The sequence below is a fragment of the Pithys albifrons genome, chromosome 12, assembly GCF_047495875.1.
Source record: "Pithys albifrons albifrons isolate INPA30051 chromosome 12, PitAlb_v1, whole genome shotgun sequence".
In the NCBI taxonomy this organism is placed as follows: domain Eukaryota; kingdom Metazoa; phylum Chordata; class Aves; order Passeriformes; family Thamnophilidae; genus Pithys; species Pithys albifrons.
This window is the reverse complement of record NC_092469.1, coordinates 20,539,482-20,553,717: the sequence shown is the minus strand read 5'-3', so window position 1 is coordinate 20,553,717 and position 14,236 is coordinate 20,539,482. Positions and strand designations below refer to the sequence as shown.

The 14,236-nt window shown below is 56.5% G+C and overlaps 1 protein-coding gene across 1 annotated transcript in view; it reads right to left on the bottom strand.

Moving 5' to 3' along the window:
* ZFPM1 (zinc finger protein, FOG family member 1) overlaps nucleotides 1-13,587 on the bottom strand; it is a 37,112-nt gene extending 23,525 nt beyond the window's left edge. Inside the window, exon 1 of the mRNA XM_071567342.1 lies at nucleotides 13,383-13,587. Within this exon, the coding sequence (XP_071423443.1) occupies nucleotides 13,383-13,422 (40 nt within the window). The 5' untranslated portion in view covers nucleotides 13,423-13,587. The remainder of the gene's footprint in view (nucleotides 1-13,382) is intronic.
* Between the last annotated feature and the right edge of the window lie 649 nt (nucleotides 13,588-14,236).

Below are 14,236 nucleotides of genomic sequence, written 5' to 3'. Positions count from 1 at the left end.
GAGGAGGAGGAGTTCCCGTGGTGGGAAGCAGGTCCTGGATCGAGAACACGTGCAGGCTGGGGGCAACCTGCCTTTGCTGTCGCTCTGTCTAACTCCCAAATTTTATTTTTAAATACAAATTTAAATAAAAATACTCATCCAACTTCTTCCAATTGCCATCCCTGGAAGTGTTCAAGGCCAGGCTGGACAGGTTTGGAGCAACCTGGTCTAAGTGGAAGGTGTCCCTGCCCATGGCAGGGGCGTGGAACAAGATGAGTTTTAAGGTCCCTTCCAACCCAAACCATTCCATGATTTCTATGATTATCTTCTATAAAAATAAAAAGACCCCCAAGTCCCCCTTGGGCAGAGGGTGAGTCCAAGGAGGGCTCCAGGAATTGGGGAGTGAAGGACAGAACCTGGAGCTGGGTGGCCTCACACCCCAAACCTCCTCTCCAGGCAACTCAAAGCTCAGTCTTGGCTCTGGTGTGTCACCCCCAAGCACTGGGGGGACCCAGGGGATGTCCCCAGCTGAGCCAGGGGATCCTGGGGGATGTCCCCAACTCCACCAGGCAGGCAGCAGGGTGGAGGATCCCTTCTTCATCCTTCCAGCTCCTCATCCTTGCACTCACACTGAATCCCTCTTCCAATTATAAAACCACAATAATTAACAATAATAACCTACCCAAAAGCAAGTGGGTGAGGCTCCAAACCAGGATTTGGGATGCATGAGGCACCCACCATGATGCTCATCCATCACCTCATGATGAAAACATGGGAATTCCACTCAGGCCTCACTTCCTTGCTGCCCCTAAATCACCTCATTTTCCCCCAAATTTCGCAGCCAAGAGCAAAGGGCTGCAGGACCAGGCACAGGGCTGGTGTTCCTTGGGGAAAGACACTGTGGGAGACAAGCCACAGCTGCTCCTGATCCTTGCAAAACCCTCTCTGGTGATTTGGTGGGATCTGGCACAGCCAGGGGATTCCCCAGGGTCTTGGAGTGGGATTGTGCCGAGTCTGCCCGGAGCGAGCAACACCCAGGGAACAACCTGGGCTGCAAATCCAAACCCTCTGGTATCTGATGGGACACCAGCCCGCCTCTTCTCACCCAATTTTTCCCTGGTATGTACTAATGTTTGCTTTACCAACGACCTCGGCTGCTCCCGAGTCAGTTCCCTGGGGACTGGGAATGCCAAGAGAGGCCAAGCGAGGTTTTGGTGGCCGGGCAAAGCCGCTGGTCCTCAAAGGTCACATTATCCACCCGGTTATTTTCACTTCCCTTGGGGGATGCTGTTGGGATCCAGCACTAAATTCCAATGGTCTGCAAAACAGGGGTCCGTTTTGGAGGAAAATGGACTTCTCTGAGCACAAATCAACCCTCTCCACTATCAGCCCAGCTGCAGCATCCCAGGGCCAGGCTCTCCCCCTGGATATCGGCACGTGAAGATCAGCCCCGTGCGAGGAGCCGATAGTGGTTGGGGCTGGCCCAGAGGTCTTTATCTCCAATTTGGGGCCCTCATCCATCACCCCCAGATAAAACTCACCCTGATCCTTCCCGTGGTGCCCTGTGGTAAAAGGGCAAGGAGAAAAAAAATATGGCTGGGGAGTTGGAACGTGGAGTGGGGGGGGTTTGCAATGTATTTATTGTAATTATTATTATATCAACCCCAGCTGATCCAGGAGGGGAGTGGAGGCTTTGGGGGATGCTGTGATTGCTGATGGGAGTGTTTATAATCATTTATAAATTAAACCTATAAAATTATTATATTTATAAAGTATTTAGCCCTAATTTATCCAGGAAGGGGATAAAGGGTAGTGGGGGAATGGAGGTGATGGAGGATGCTGTGATCACTCATGGGGGTATTTATAATTATTTATTATTAAACTTATAAAGTATTTAGGCCTAATATAGCCAGGAAGGGATGAAGAGTAGAAGGGGAATGGAGGTGATGGGTGATGCTGTAACTGTTGGTAGGAGGATGCTCCAATTGTTCATGAGGTGTACTTATAATAATACATACTATTAAAATTATAGTGTGTTTAGGCCTAATTTATCCAGAAGGGGAACAGGGGAAAGAAAGGATAGCAGGAGAATGGAGGTGGTGGGTGATGCTGCAATTGCTCACAGGGTGGCATTCATAGTAATTATTAAATTTATAATAAATTTAGGCCTAATTTATCCAGGAGGGGAACGAAGGACAGAGGTGGTGGGAACGCTGTGGTTTCCCACAGCGGGGTGGGATAATGCAGGTACTGCTGGGGAGCTGCTCCTGCCCACACCCCACGGCATCCCAACCACCACAACCTGCTCCTGTGGAACTAGACGAGCTTTAGGTGCCCTTCCAACCCAACCCATTCCACGATTCCAGCGACACCAACCATCCCACAGCCCCCCGAGCATCGCCCCCCGGGGCAGAGCAGAGCAGAGCAGAGCAGAGCAGAGCAGAGCAGAGCAGAGCAGAGCGGGGAGCGGCCGGGCCTGAGAAAAAGCAGCGCTGCTGATATGGGAGAGATTGGTTTCAGCCGGAGCTGCTCCCCCTGCCAAGTCCATCTCGGGTCTGCGCCGGGTGCAGTTACTCAACATTCATCACGGCCTGAACTCTGTAACTTTATCAGCGGGCGAGCGCGGCGCCATCGCGGGCACAGCCATCCCCAGCCATCCCCGGCGCGGCGATCGGCCGATAAACCGCTGATAGATTACGGCAGATTGGCTACTCCAGGGGCCATGATTCCCAATACTAATAGAGAGGGAGCCGGATCAACCCCCAGCCGTGGAGGGGGGGGGACGCGTGGGACACGGGGAGAGCCGAGGAAGACAATCCAGGGACAATGACAATGGAGTGACTTTACGTTTCAGATGGGGTCGATAACGCCCTGATAGATTTTAAGAGAGGAGAGAGTCTAATAGAGCCGTCCCCGGCGCGGCGCATCAGATGGATGGGAGCAGATTGCTCCGGGAGAAGGGATGTGAGGCTGCTGAATGCCGTCCTGCCTTCCCGGCTGGCAGGGAGATGGAGCAAGGAGAGGGTGGTCCAAGCACAGAAGGGAAACTCTGGCAGCTGGTGGAGCCAGCAGAGAGTGACTGGTCCTTAGTGGGGGGAACTGGGGGCATCCTCCACCCCAACTGCAATTCAAGAGTGGTATGAGGTGTTTAACCCCATGGCAATCTGGGTGGGATTTGAGCAGTTAAGAAGCTGGTTACCCCAATAGTACAGAAAGAAACTCCATCCACAAAGATCAGGCTCCAAATGTGCACGAGAGTGAGACAGAAGTGGAAGTGGCCCCACCACCACTCCCAGCCAAAGGGCATGTTTCTGGCTGAAAACCCCACAGTTCTGGAACTTTTTTCCCCACCTAAAATAAAGACATTCCAATCAGGAATGGCTGGGGTGGGGGATGCTCACCCAGGCCCATGGAGCCAATCAGTGCCAGGTGACAGCAGGACAGAGGTCAAGCTCTTTGCTAATCTAGTGACAAATTACCCCGGAGATGCCACACTGGAGCCATCCCCCAGCCCGTGGGAAGCAGCTCCAGGCCCTGCCAGGTTCATCTCACTGCCAAAAACTGCTGGGAAGGAAACAGAGACGGTTTTCAACCTCCACCCCAAGACTTTCAGTCCATGACATCCCCAGGCAAGGACAAGGCTGGAGGGTGGGGACAAGGATTATGGTGGATGTGACACAGAAAGCCACCAGAGCCATCAGCAAAGATGCCCTGGCTGGAGTGTCCCTGCTGCTCCCAGTCCCACAGGGTGCCCAGTGTCATTCTGGATCACTCTGGAGCCTCCAGACAATGTTGGAACACTGAGCAGGAGCCTTGGGGGATCAAACCAGCACAAACCCCTCCATTGCCTTCACCCAGCACCCCAACCCTCCTCTTCCTCCAACTCCAACACCCTTACACTGGCTCTGTGGACGCCGAGTTTGCCTCCGTGCAAACGTGCCTGCTCTGCCTCTTTCTCTTTTTTTTTCTAAATTTTTTTCCTGTTCTTGGCATTTTGGTGGAGCGAGATAAGAGTAAAAAACAACAGAGCTGCTCGGAGAGTGAAAAAGGGAGATAGATAACGCAGATACCGACTCCTACACAAAACAGTCCTGGCTTTATCTCTGCTTTTTATCACAGTTCCCCTAAAAAAAATAAAGAGAGCAGCCCAACTGGAATGGGGCAGCACATTAAAAAATGAACTTTATACTGTTTGCTCTTTAGTTTTATATTTAGATGAAACAAACTTAGATTCTCGTGGTCGATACCTTTTCCAGCACAAGGAACCAAAAAGTCTGGGAGCCCCGTTTGCTCCAGTGGGGATGAGTGAGGAAAAGTCAAAGAGTATTTAAGCCTGGATGGGGCAGTGGGATGAGCCTGGTCCCAAAGTATCCAGAGACTGGGCAGCATCCCACTGGACTGGGCAGCATCCCACTGGACTGGGCAGCATCCTGCAGCTGAACTAGTGAGGCTCAGGCTGGAGATGTGTACAGAAAAGCAGATGCTTCCCAAGCATCCCTGGGTCCTGCCAGCTGGCTGCCAATCCCTGGAGACAGCCAGAGCCCACCTGAGATGCCACAGTCAGCAGCAGGATCCTGGCCACGTTCCAGTGGCATTACTGCAGCGGGCAAAGCCAAAGATCCCCCTGATGTGAGCAGGTCCCTGGCACCCAGGAACAGCATCTCCATCCCAGTGCAGGGACATGACTGTACAATATACCCCATCCACGTGGCTCCCAAAAATTCGCTGCCCATTGTGCCCTCCCTGTTCCTGAGGGCACTGCACAGGGTTCTACTCTCCCACTGCCAACCTGGGCACAGGCTGGGAAGGGCATTTTGGACCAGAAAACCCACAACTCACAGGGCATGGCCAGAAAGAGGAAAGGGAGAAAAAAAAATCATAAAAATGGACTGGAGGTTTTTCCCTCCCCTCGCACTCCCTTCTCTACCTTCTTTTTGAAAAACATAATTTATCTGTGTATTATCAAGAAATCCAGACACTTTAATCAGTGAGCTATGAAGTCAGTATTTCCATTCTTATCTAGCGGAGGAGTGGAAATGGAGAGCAGATAGGCAGCTCCGAGCCCGTCCGTGGTGGGGAATGTTAATGGGAGGAGCGGCGGAGCCATTGGCTACCGAGCTGCCGCTATCGCTGCCATTATCGGGGCCTTATCGAGGCAACCATCGCAGCGCAGTAATGGGGCCAGTTCAACTTTCCGCATTATCATAGGAGCTGGGAGTAGCATGAGAGGCCTCGGCTGGGAGATGGAGAAGGGAGAGAGTAGCCAAACTTCCCGGCGGAGCAGGGAAGGGAGGGAAAAGCAGCACTATCCCCCTCCGAGCTGGGGATGCGCGGGGTGATGCCCTCCCTGCACATTCCAGGGGCTCAGCATGAGGCACAGCCCCAAAGCCCCGTGTGCCTTGGGTACTGTCCCAGAGGAGCATTCCCAAATCCCTGGGTACCGAGCCCAAGGCACATCTCCAAAGCCTTGAGCGCCCTGGTACTGTCCTGGAAAAGCCTTCCCAAACCCCTGGGTACTGACTCCAAGGCACATCCTCAAAGCCCCATGTACTCCAAGTACTGTCCTGGAATAACGTTCCCAAAATCCTGGGTACTGACTGCAAGGTGCATTCCAAAAGCTACAGGCACTGATCCCACTAAGCATCCCCAAAGCACTGGGTGCATTTCCAAAGCCCTGGGCACTGACCTCACTGACCAACCCCAAACCCCTGAGTACTGCCTCCAAGGCACATCCTCCAAGCCCTGTGCACCCCGAGTACTGTCCTGGGAGAACATTCCCAAAACTCTGTGTACTGACCCCACTGAGCATCCCCAAAGCCCTGGGTATCAACACTAAGGTCCGTTCTCAAAGTCCTGGGAACCAACCCTGAGAAGTACCCCCAAAACCCCAGGCACCAAACTCATCAAGTGTCCCCAAAACTGTGGGAACCAAATCCAAGGCACATTCCCAAAGCTACAGGCACTGACCCCACTGAGCACCCCTAAAGCCCTGGACATCAGCTCCAAGACACATCCACAAAGCCTTTGGCACTGACCCCACTGAGCATCTCCAAAGCCCCAGGCACAGCCCTAAGGTGCATCCCCAAAGTCCTGTGCACCAACCCCAAGGTGCATCCCCAAAGACCAGAGCACTGACCCCGATGCACATCCCTAAAACCCTGGGCACTGACTGCCAAGTATCATCAAAGTCCAGCGTGCCAAATACCCCCAACGTCCTGGGCACCGACTCCGAGGTGCATCTGCAAATCCTGAGGCACAGACCCCAAGGCACATTCCTAAAGCCAAGGGCACAGATCCCATCAAACATCCCCAACCCCTGGGCACCGATCCCCTTAAACATTCCCAAAACACCAATCCTAAATATCCCCAAAGCTCCAGGCAATGACGACACCTAACATCTCCAAAGCTCTGGGCACTGACCCTGCCAAGTATCCCCAAAGCCACGGGCACTGACCCTGAGGCATATCCCTAAAGTCTCGTGCACCAATCCCACCAAACAGCCCCAAAATTCCAGTTACCAATCCCAAACATCCCCAAAGCTTCAGGCACCGACTCTATTGAATATTCCCAAAACCCCAGGCACCGACTCCAAGGCACATCCCTAAAGCTCCAGGCACTGACCCAGCAGAGCACCCCAGAAAACCCCAGCCATGATCCTGCTGAGCATTCCCAAAACACCAGGACACCGACCCCACCGAGCATCCCCAAACTCTGGGCACCGACTCCGAGGCGCATCCCCAAATCCCGGGGCCACGACCCCCGGCTCGCCAAGGACGAGGGAAAACAATGCATCTATATTTCATCAGATGAACAAATTAGAGGAGCACATTTCCTCCACGCGCTATCGAATGGGAGATGTCAAGAAAATATGTTGATGTGAGAAAGAGGAGATAAAGAATTATTTTGGAGGAAAAAAGCCGTGGAAGGCTCTTATCTGGAGTGACTCATAGGCACACACTCCTTAACCCCACTGCAGCCCAAGGTCAGCAGTTACATTCCTTTCGGCATTTCATCCCTTCCAAAAAAACATGTTGCTGCGGGAACAATGCGGAGCCTTTGCCGGGCAGCCATCGGAAGAGGGAACTGTATTACCCCCGAAACACTTGAACTTTCCTGATAAAATAAGCAGTGGGACAGTGGCCTGGCCAAGCTGGAGCGTCCAAATCCCTGAGTCAGGCAGCAAAAACAGTCATGGGACATGGCACAGGAAAAAAAAAAGAGAGATTGGCCCTCTGCTCCCATTCCTGTCCTTTTCCGAGGTGGAGGAGACAATTCCTTCTCCCCACAGGAAAAAATTCCATGCCCTCAGCATGGAGCCAAGTTGGAGGGCAATGCAGGGTTGGCAGAGGTGTTTTCCACTTTTTCTTCCTAAATGTAGAATTCCTTAAAGCTCCAGATTTCTCACCTGCCATGCCCCTGGTGCTTTGTCAGGGCCACTCACATCCCTCTCACTGGGCAGCCTCGGATTTCAACCCTGGTTGTGCCTCCATGGAAGGTCTGGGCTGGTCTTCCCTCCACAGCAACGCCCCATCCAGTGCTTTCCAAGGCGGATCACGGGTTTTTTTGCAGTAGGACAGAGCACACACAGAAAACATCCTCTTCCTTTGCCCAGAATGGGTGTGTTTGACCCCAAATCCACTGACTCCATGCAGGGCCCGGCAGCTCCATCCCCAGCCCTGCTGCTCCCGGTGTGGGCAGCGTTGTCCCTTCCTTTCCCAGGGATGTGGGTGTCCCCCACCCTGTGGCTGGCACAGGGCTGGGAATATGGCAGTGCACAGGGTGCCCCAGGGATGCTGGGGATGGTGGACACAGTGACGCTGGTGCCACATGGCCTTTGGGACGCTGCCATGGCCGGGTGGCTCTGCTGGGTCCCAGGGGGGCACAGGGCTGCCCCTCTCCAGGAACCTCGGATCACCTGTGCCATGGCACCTTCTCCTTGCGCAATCCACTGCAACACCCGTGGGGAAAGGATTGCTTTCTTCCCAAGGCCTGATTGATGAGCTGGCCTGCTCACAACTTGGCCAAAGGGGAACCTGCAGCCTGCTAGGTGGCCTCGTGATTCACGATGGAAAATAAGACCTTGCCCAACCACGCAACGTCGGATCCAGAGGTGTAAATCCTGGCAGGATGTGGCTCCCCTGCTCTGGCATGGGATGCTGGGGATAGTCCATCACCGTGGCTCTGCGCCCTCTCGGTGTGCCCAGAGAGGGAGCAGCACGGGGGTGTCCCCTGGGGGTTCAGGAGAAGGAAAAGCAGCAGCAGACACAAACCAACCCAACCCTGGCGCCCACGGGCGCTGGAAGCAGCCGCCTGGCAGAGCCTCCGGAGCCTCCGGAGCCGGTGCGGCTCCAGCTCTGCCTTCCCGCCCCACGGCCATGGCAGCCGGCAGGGATGTGCGCCGGGGCTCTCGGCAGAACAGGTTCTGCTGTGCCCAGGGGTGCCCCACGCCTGGCCATGGCCAGCCTGGTTTCAGCACTCACCCTCTGAGCATCCCACACTCACCCTCCCTGCCTGGTCTGGAGATGGGGATGGCCGGAAAGAGCCATCCTGGGGACACATCCTGAGCACGGTCCCAAAACGGGCTTGCAGGGTGTCCTGGCATCAAGGGAAGTGCCCACATGAGACAGCTGTGATGTGGCCCGTGGCTGGTGGCACTGCCCACCAGTGGGATATTCATTATCCCTGGTGAATGGATTTCGTGCTCCGGAGAGAGGCCGAGGTGAGCTGTCCCCTTGGCCACCAGCTGCCAAGCACAGTGGCACCCTATCTCCAGGATGTGGATGGAGCCTGTAGAGATGCTTACACCTGGACCACTGGCTGTGGAAAAGGAGGGAAACTTCTTCCAGCATCACCTGTGACTGGTCCAGACCCTCCTCTGAGGGGGAACATGGTTTATCCGTGGTGCTGCCAAGTTATTGCCAGGAAACAGCTGGTGATAGCTGAGAGAACTCACTACAGTGGGTGGTGGGATCTGCTGGATAAATCCCAGCAGCTCTGCACCACAATCCCAGCAGCTCTGCACCACAACCCCACCGGCTCTGCACCACAACCCCACCGGCTCTGCACCACAACCCCACCGGCTCTGCACCACAACCCCAGCAGCACCACAGCACTGCCAGCCCATGGGTCACTCCCCAGTCCTGTCCAACCTGCAGGGACCATGATGGGTCCTCACCCCTGGGAGCCCCTGCTGTCACCCATGGTACAGAGGCTGGTGACAGCCAGAATGGGCAGAGCCACTGTGGGGGCAGATGTGCCACAGGGCTTTGCCACCTGCATCCATGCCAGCTCCGAGGAGCTGTCACTTCGGGATGCCACCGAGTCAGGGCTGGCAAATGCCTTGGGGTGTTTGCACAAGAAGGGAGGGGTTGGCAGGCTGGCAGCACCCGTGGGTGTAGCAGACATGTGGGACACAGGGATGCCACCCTCGGGATGCCAGGTGTGGGGTACATGGGGGCTGGAACACTGAGCAAGCCCCCGGGAGGTGCAGAAAATACCGGTTTTGGGAGAGCAGCTGAGAGGCCCTTCCAGCACCCAGCTCAGCCCCAGGGAGCAAACCCTCCCCACCCCACGGAGCACCCCGGGGTGACACACCTCCCCAGACACCCCACCGCCCACCCCAGCCCGGGGCACCCCTGCCCTGGAGGTGTGGGTGGGGAAACTGAGGCACGGAGAGGGTGGTGATGGAAAAGTGCAGCAGCAGCAACAGAGCGATGGGGAGGGGAAAAAAAAGGCAAACAGAGGTGGTTCATCACCTGAAAGGGAAGTACCGACTCAAGGAGGGAAGTGAGCGGGAGAGGAGCGGGCAGGAGGCGTGCCGGGAGCATCCCTTGCCACCGGCTCACCACACCGCTGCTAAAAATAGAGCCCGGGTTGGCCACTGTCATCCTCACAAGAAGTGGGGTTTTCCAAGCTCCCCGGAAGGATGGATCCCACGCTCCAGCCCCCACCACGACCCCCGAGCCCACGCGGGACCGGGGGCAGCCGAGCGTGCAAGAGGAAAGGAAAAAAATAAAACCACCCAACCCAACCCAAGAGACGGCGGGTGTACCAGCGCAGATCACGCTCGTTATCTAACACCATCTAATAGCAATTAAAGCAAATCCACATGCAAAAATACAGCGGTGTTTTCACCCCACCCCCCTCCCCACAGCCCGTGCGTTCGCTCGGTGGAGCAGAATGGCAGATAATCATCAAAAAAAAAGTCAAAGCTCTCATCAAACTAATGCAACATCTGCAGCCGGTAACAGGCGCTGGGGAGAGCTCGGCTTCTCAACCCAGCTTGTTTCGCAGAGCACGCGGAAGGGGGGAAACCCACCCCACCACCTTGAGAAATAAAAACACACATGCAGCTGGCCCCCCATCAGATAATTAAAGCGCCCGCATTAATCACATTTGCAATGGAACAAATTGTTGGAGCCCTTTTGCCCCTCTTTGCTGTGTTTGTTGTTGTAGCGAATCCTGCTCTGGTCTGGTGGGGAGAGATAAGTGGTGCTTATCACCCCTGGCAATCTCTATCAGGATGGAGATCGGGGCTTGGTGCTTATCAGGAGCTCAGATCTACTGTAGCTGAGAGCAGAATAAAAAGGGAAAAGGAAAGAAAAACACAATAAAAATATAACCACAAACAGGCCCCTGCAACTCTTGACAAAACATTCACTTCCAGCTCATTTCGGAAGAAAAAAAACCATAAAGAATACACGTACTAAAAGAACAAGAGAGGGAGAGGCACATCAGCACGATGAGATCAATCTCCTGCTTATCAGGCTCCTCCATCGCAGGACCCGGCGCTGCGAGAGCACCGGCAGCTGCCAGAGCCTCGCTCATCAGCTGGGCGCCCGCGCTCCCATGTTTGAAGTTAATAAATATAACAGGCTATCTGGGTTGGAGATCAGCTCCTGCTCCCTATCAGCCCCTCACATCTATCTACCAGCAGAACAAAAGACAGAAAAAAAAAGAGAGAGAGAGAGAGGGGAAAAAAAAATAAACCACCCCATAAAGCAGCAGCAGCTGCAGGGAGGTTGGTGGTACAGCCAGGGATGGAGTGGGGATGGAAACAAGTGTCCTCTGAGGGCAGGAACCCCCCAAAATTAAAGCAAGAGATGCTCTGGGTGTTTGCTATCAACAGCCACCATCGAGATGAAATCAGCTTTCAAAGCCTTCCCACCGTGTGTCACCGCAGCTGCTGGGGGGGCTCGGAGGGACCGGCACCCCCAGCCCCTCCAGCCCCCGCTGGCTCCAGCCCGGGAAGCCAAGAAGAAGAGGAAGGTTAAAGCAGCTGGTTAAATATAGTCCGGTGTCTGATCTTTGTCTTATCGCTGCTGGCGATCGCCCGCTCTCCCGGCGATCTCCCCGCCAGCCTATCTGAGCCTCGCATCGCGCTTCAAAAAAACCAAAAAAAACTGCAGAACCCAAACCCCACATGAGAAGACGAAGCCAGAGCGAGAAGAACATCGCGTCACCCAGGAAAATAAAATCAGCAGATACCAATCTGGAGGAGGTTTTTAATGCTCCAGCCGAGATGATAAGGAGGATAGACTTTGTGGAAACAGGTCCGGTCTGTACATGAGAGGAGTCTGGTTACCGGAGCCCTGATTCATGCATACCTTCCTTCCCTCGTGGAGCGGCGGAGCAGCGGCAGGAGCTCTCGCCGCGCTCGCCGCCTCTAATGACTGTTTTCATGTTGACACATACAGGAAGGGTTCCAAGCTTTCAGCTTTTAATCAGTTTTGGCCATCGCCGGCGGCCTGAGATCAGCCTCCCACTTTATCATTTCTTCACATCTCTGCAGAAAAGCAGCAGAGGAAGGAGATACGAGGAGCCGCCGCCGCCCGGCCGAGCTGCCACGGCCTCATCCTGCCCCACTTTCCCCCACCCCAATATCCATGCTGGGGGGCGCTGGGATCGGGCATCCCACCACCGATGTCCGCGTTATTTCGGCAGCCGCGACGCTCCGCTCCCAACACTCCCGGTATAACGAGCTGGAGTTACCCAGGCAGGGATCGCCGGGATTTTTGGTGAAATAAAGCCGCGGAAGTTGGATAAAGCTAAAGAAGAAAAGTATCCCTCTCAAAAAATAAAAAAATGGAGAGAGGCAGCTGGGACTATTTTTAACTCTACCCAGGTAAAAGTCTAGCTGAGCGTTATCACCAGAGCAATCACCCCAGGCAGGGAAACAGGTAGGTGCAACTCAGCCTTGCAATTATTTCAGGAGAAAGATAAAGGTAGATTATCACATGGTGGCCAGCCTTCCCTATCCTCCCATCTCCCTCTTATCGCCAGCTTCCATCGACTCGAAGGGGAAAGAAAAAAAACACACACACACCGGGGAGGAAGGAGAAGAGCCGAGCTGAGCCCGGCACCGAAAAACTTCCAGCACTTCGCGGGATTTTGTCAGCCCTGCTGGTACATCCAAGCTGGAGCAAAAGAAGCTCCCGGGCGATAGATTGGATTGTGGGGAGTGCGACCCTCTGGAATGGTGTCTGGGCGGGGGGCAAACAGGGATGTGGCCAAACACCCGTGGGATCCCACGGTGCTTCCCCACGGCCACGTCCCACCTGAGCCGGGGTGCCAAGTGGGACTTGGGGGGCCACCAGGCAGGGTCGGGGACAGCGCGGCCAGCAGGGACGATGGCACCATGGGCACGATGGCACCACGGGGACGATGGCATGGCGGGCACGATGGCACGGCGGGTCCAGCAGCACCTTGGCAAATGGGGGTCCCCCTGCGGGCAGGGGAGCCCCTGGCAGGGGCAGGGGGCTGTACCCGGGGTGAGGAGCCCCCGGCTAGTTGGGGTGCCCCAGGGTGGATGCGGAGACCTGGGGGGGGGGGGGTCTCGGAGAGCCCCTGGCAGGATGAGGGTCCCGCAGCCGGGGCACGGAGCCCTTGGCAGGGCTGGGGAGCCCCAGGAAGGATGGGGAGCCTCGGGGGGGAGGTTTGGGGAGCCCCGAGGGGTGGTTTGGGGAGCTCCTGGCCCCGGCTGCCGGCGCTGGATGGGAGGCAGGCGGGGGAGATAAGATCACAATTTCAGGCCGTCCCGACAGAGCGATGTTATCAGGACGGGACTTGCAGAACAGAATATTTTAAAGCCTTATCAGGGCCCCCATCGGGAGCCGGTACCGGAGCCACCGCGCGGGCGGGGGGGAGGCGGCGGGAGGTGGCGGCGGGGGCGGAGGCGGCGGGGACCGAGAGCAGAGCGGGCGAGCGGCCCGTAGCGGGAACAGGCACCCACCGCACCCGTCCCGGGTGGGCACCGAGGGCGTACCGGGGGATCCCGAAGGGGAGCCGGGGGCCGCAGGAGCACCGAGGGGGCTGGGCGGCGGGAGTGCTGCAAAAAAATAAGGGAGCAGGAGTATGCGGGCAACAAAATGAGAGGGGTGGACGCCGGTAGCGGAGGGACTCACGTTTGATCTGCCGGGGGTTGCTCTGTTTCCTCCTGGACATCGCTCGGCGGGGGGCGAGCCCGGCGCCCCGGCTGGCGGCTGGGCGGGCGGCAGGTGGGTGGCGGCGGGCGGGCCCCCGGCTGCTCGCATGCCCGCCCGCCCGCCCGCGGGGCCGGGCCGGGGCCGGGGCCGGGGCCGGGGCCGGGCCGGGGCCGGGCCGTGCTCGGCGGAGGAGCCGCCGCCGCCGCCGCGGGATTTTCTCAATGGGCGCCGCGGGAGGATCAAACCCGCGGAGCGCTCCGAGGGGGCGGGGCCGGCCCCGCCGCGCGGCCGCCCATAGGCCACCGCCCCCCGCGGGACACGCCCACTCGTGACGTAACGGGGCGGGGCTTCCAGAGGGGCGCGGTCCCCGCGGGTCCCCAGCGCGTCCCGCGCGTCCCCAACCACGCGCGGGGGCTGTGCCTGGTGTGGGGCTCTGAACCCTTCTCTGGGGGTTTGACATCCCCCCCAACTCCTCCTGCATGTCCCAGACTTCCACTCTGGGGTCCGCGACCCTCCGTTGTGTCCCCCAATATTCATTTGAATTCTCAAGCCTGCTCCTTGGTGACTCCAGATGCCCCTTGGGGTCCGCGACCCTCTTTGTGTCCCCCAATATTCCAATATTCCTCTGAATTCTCCAGCCTGCTCCCTTGAGGCTCCAGACGCCCCTTGGAGTCCCCAAACCCCTTCCTTGGGGTCTCCAACTCATTCTTCTGAGGCTCTAAACCCCCTTGGTATCCCCAGCCCTCATTTTGGGTTTTCTACCCACTTTTTTGAGACTTCAGACCCTTATTTTGGGATCCCCAACTCCCCCTTTTGCATCCTCAACCCACTCC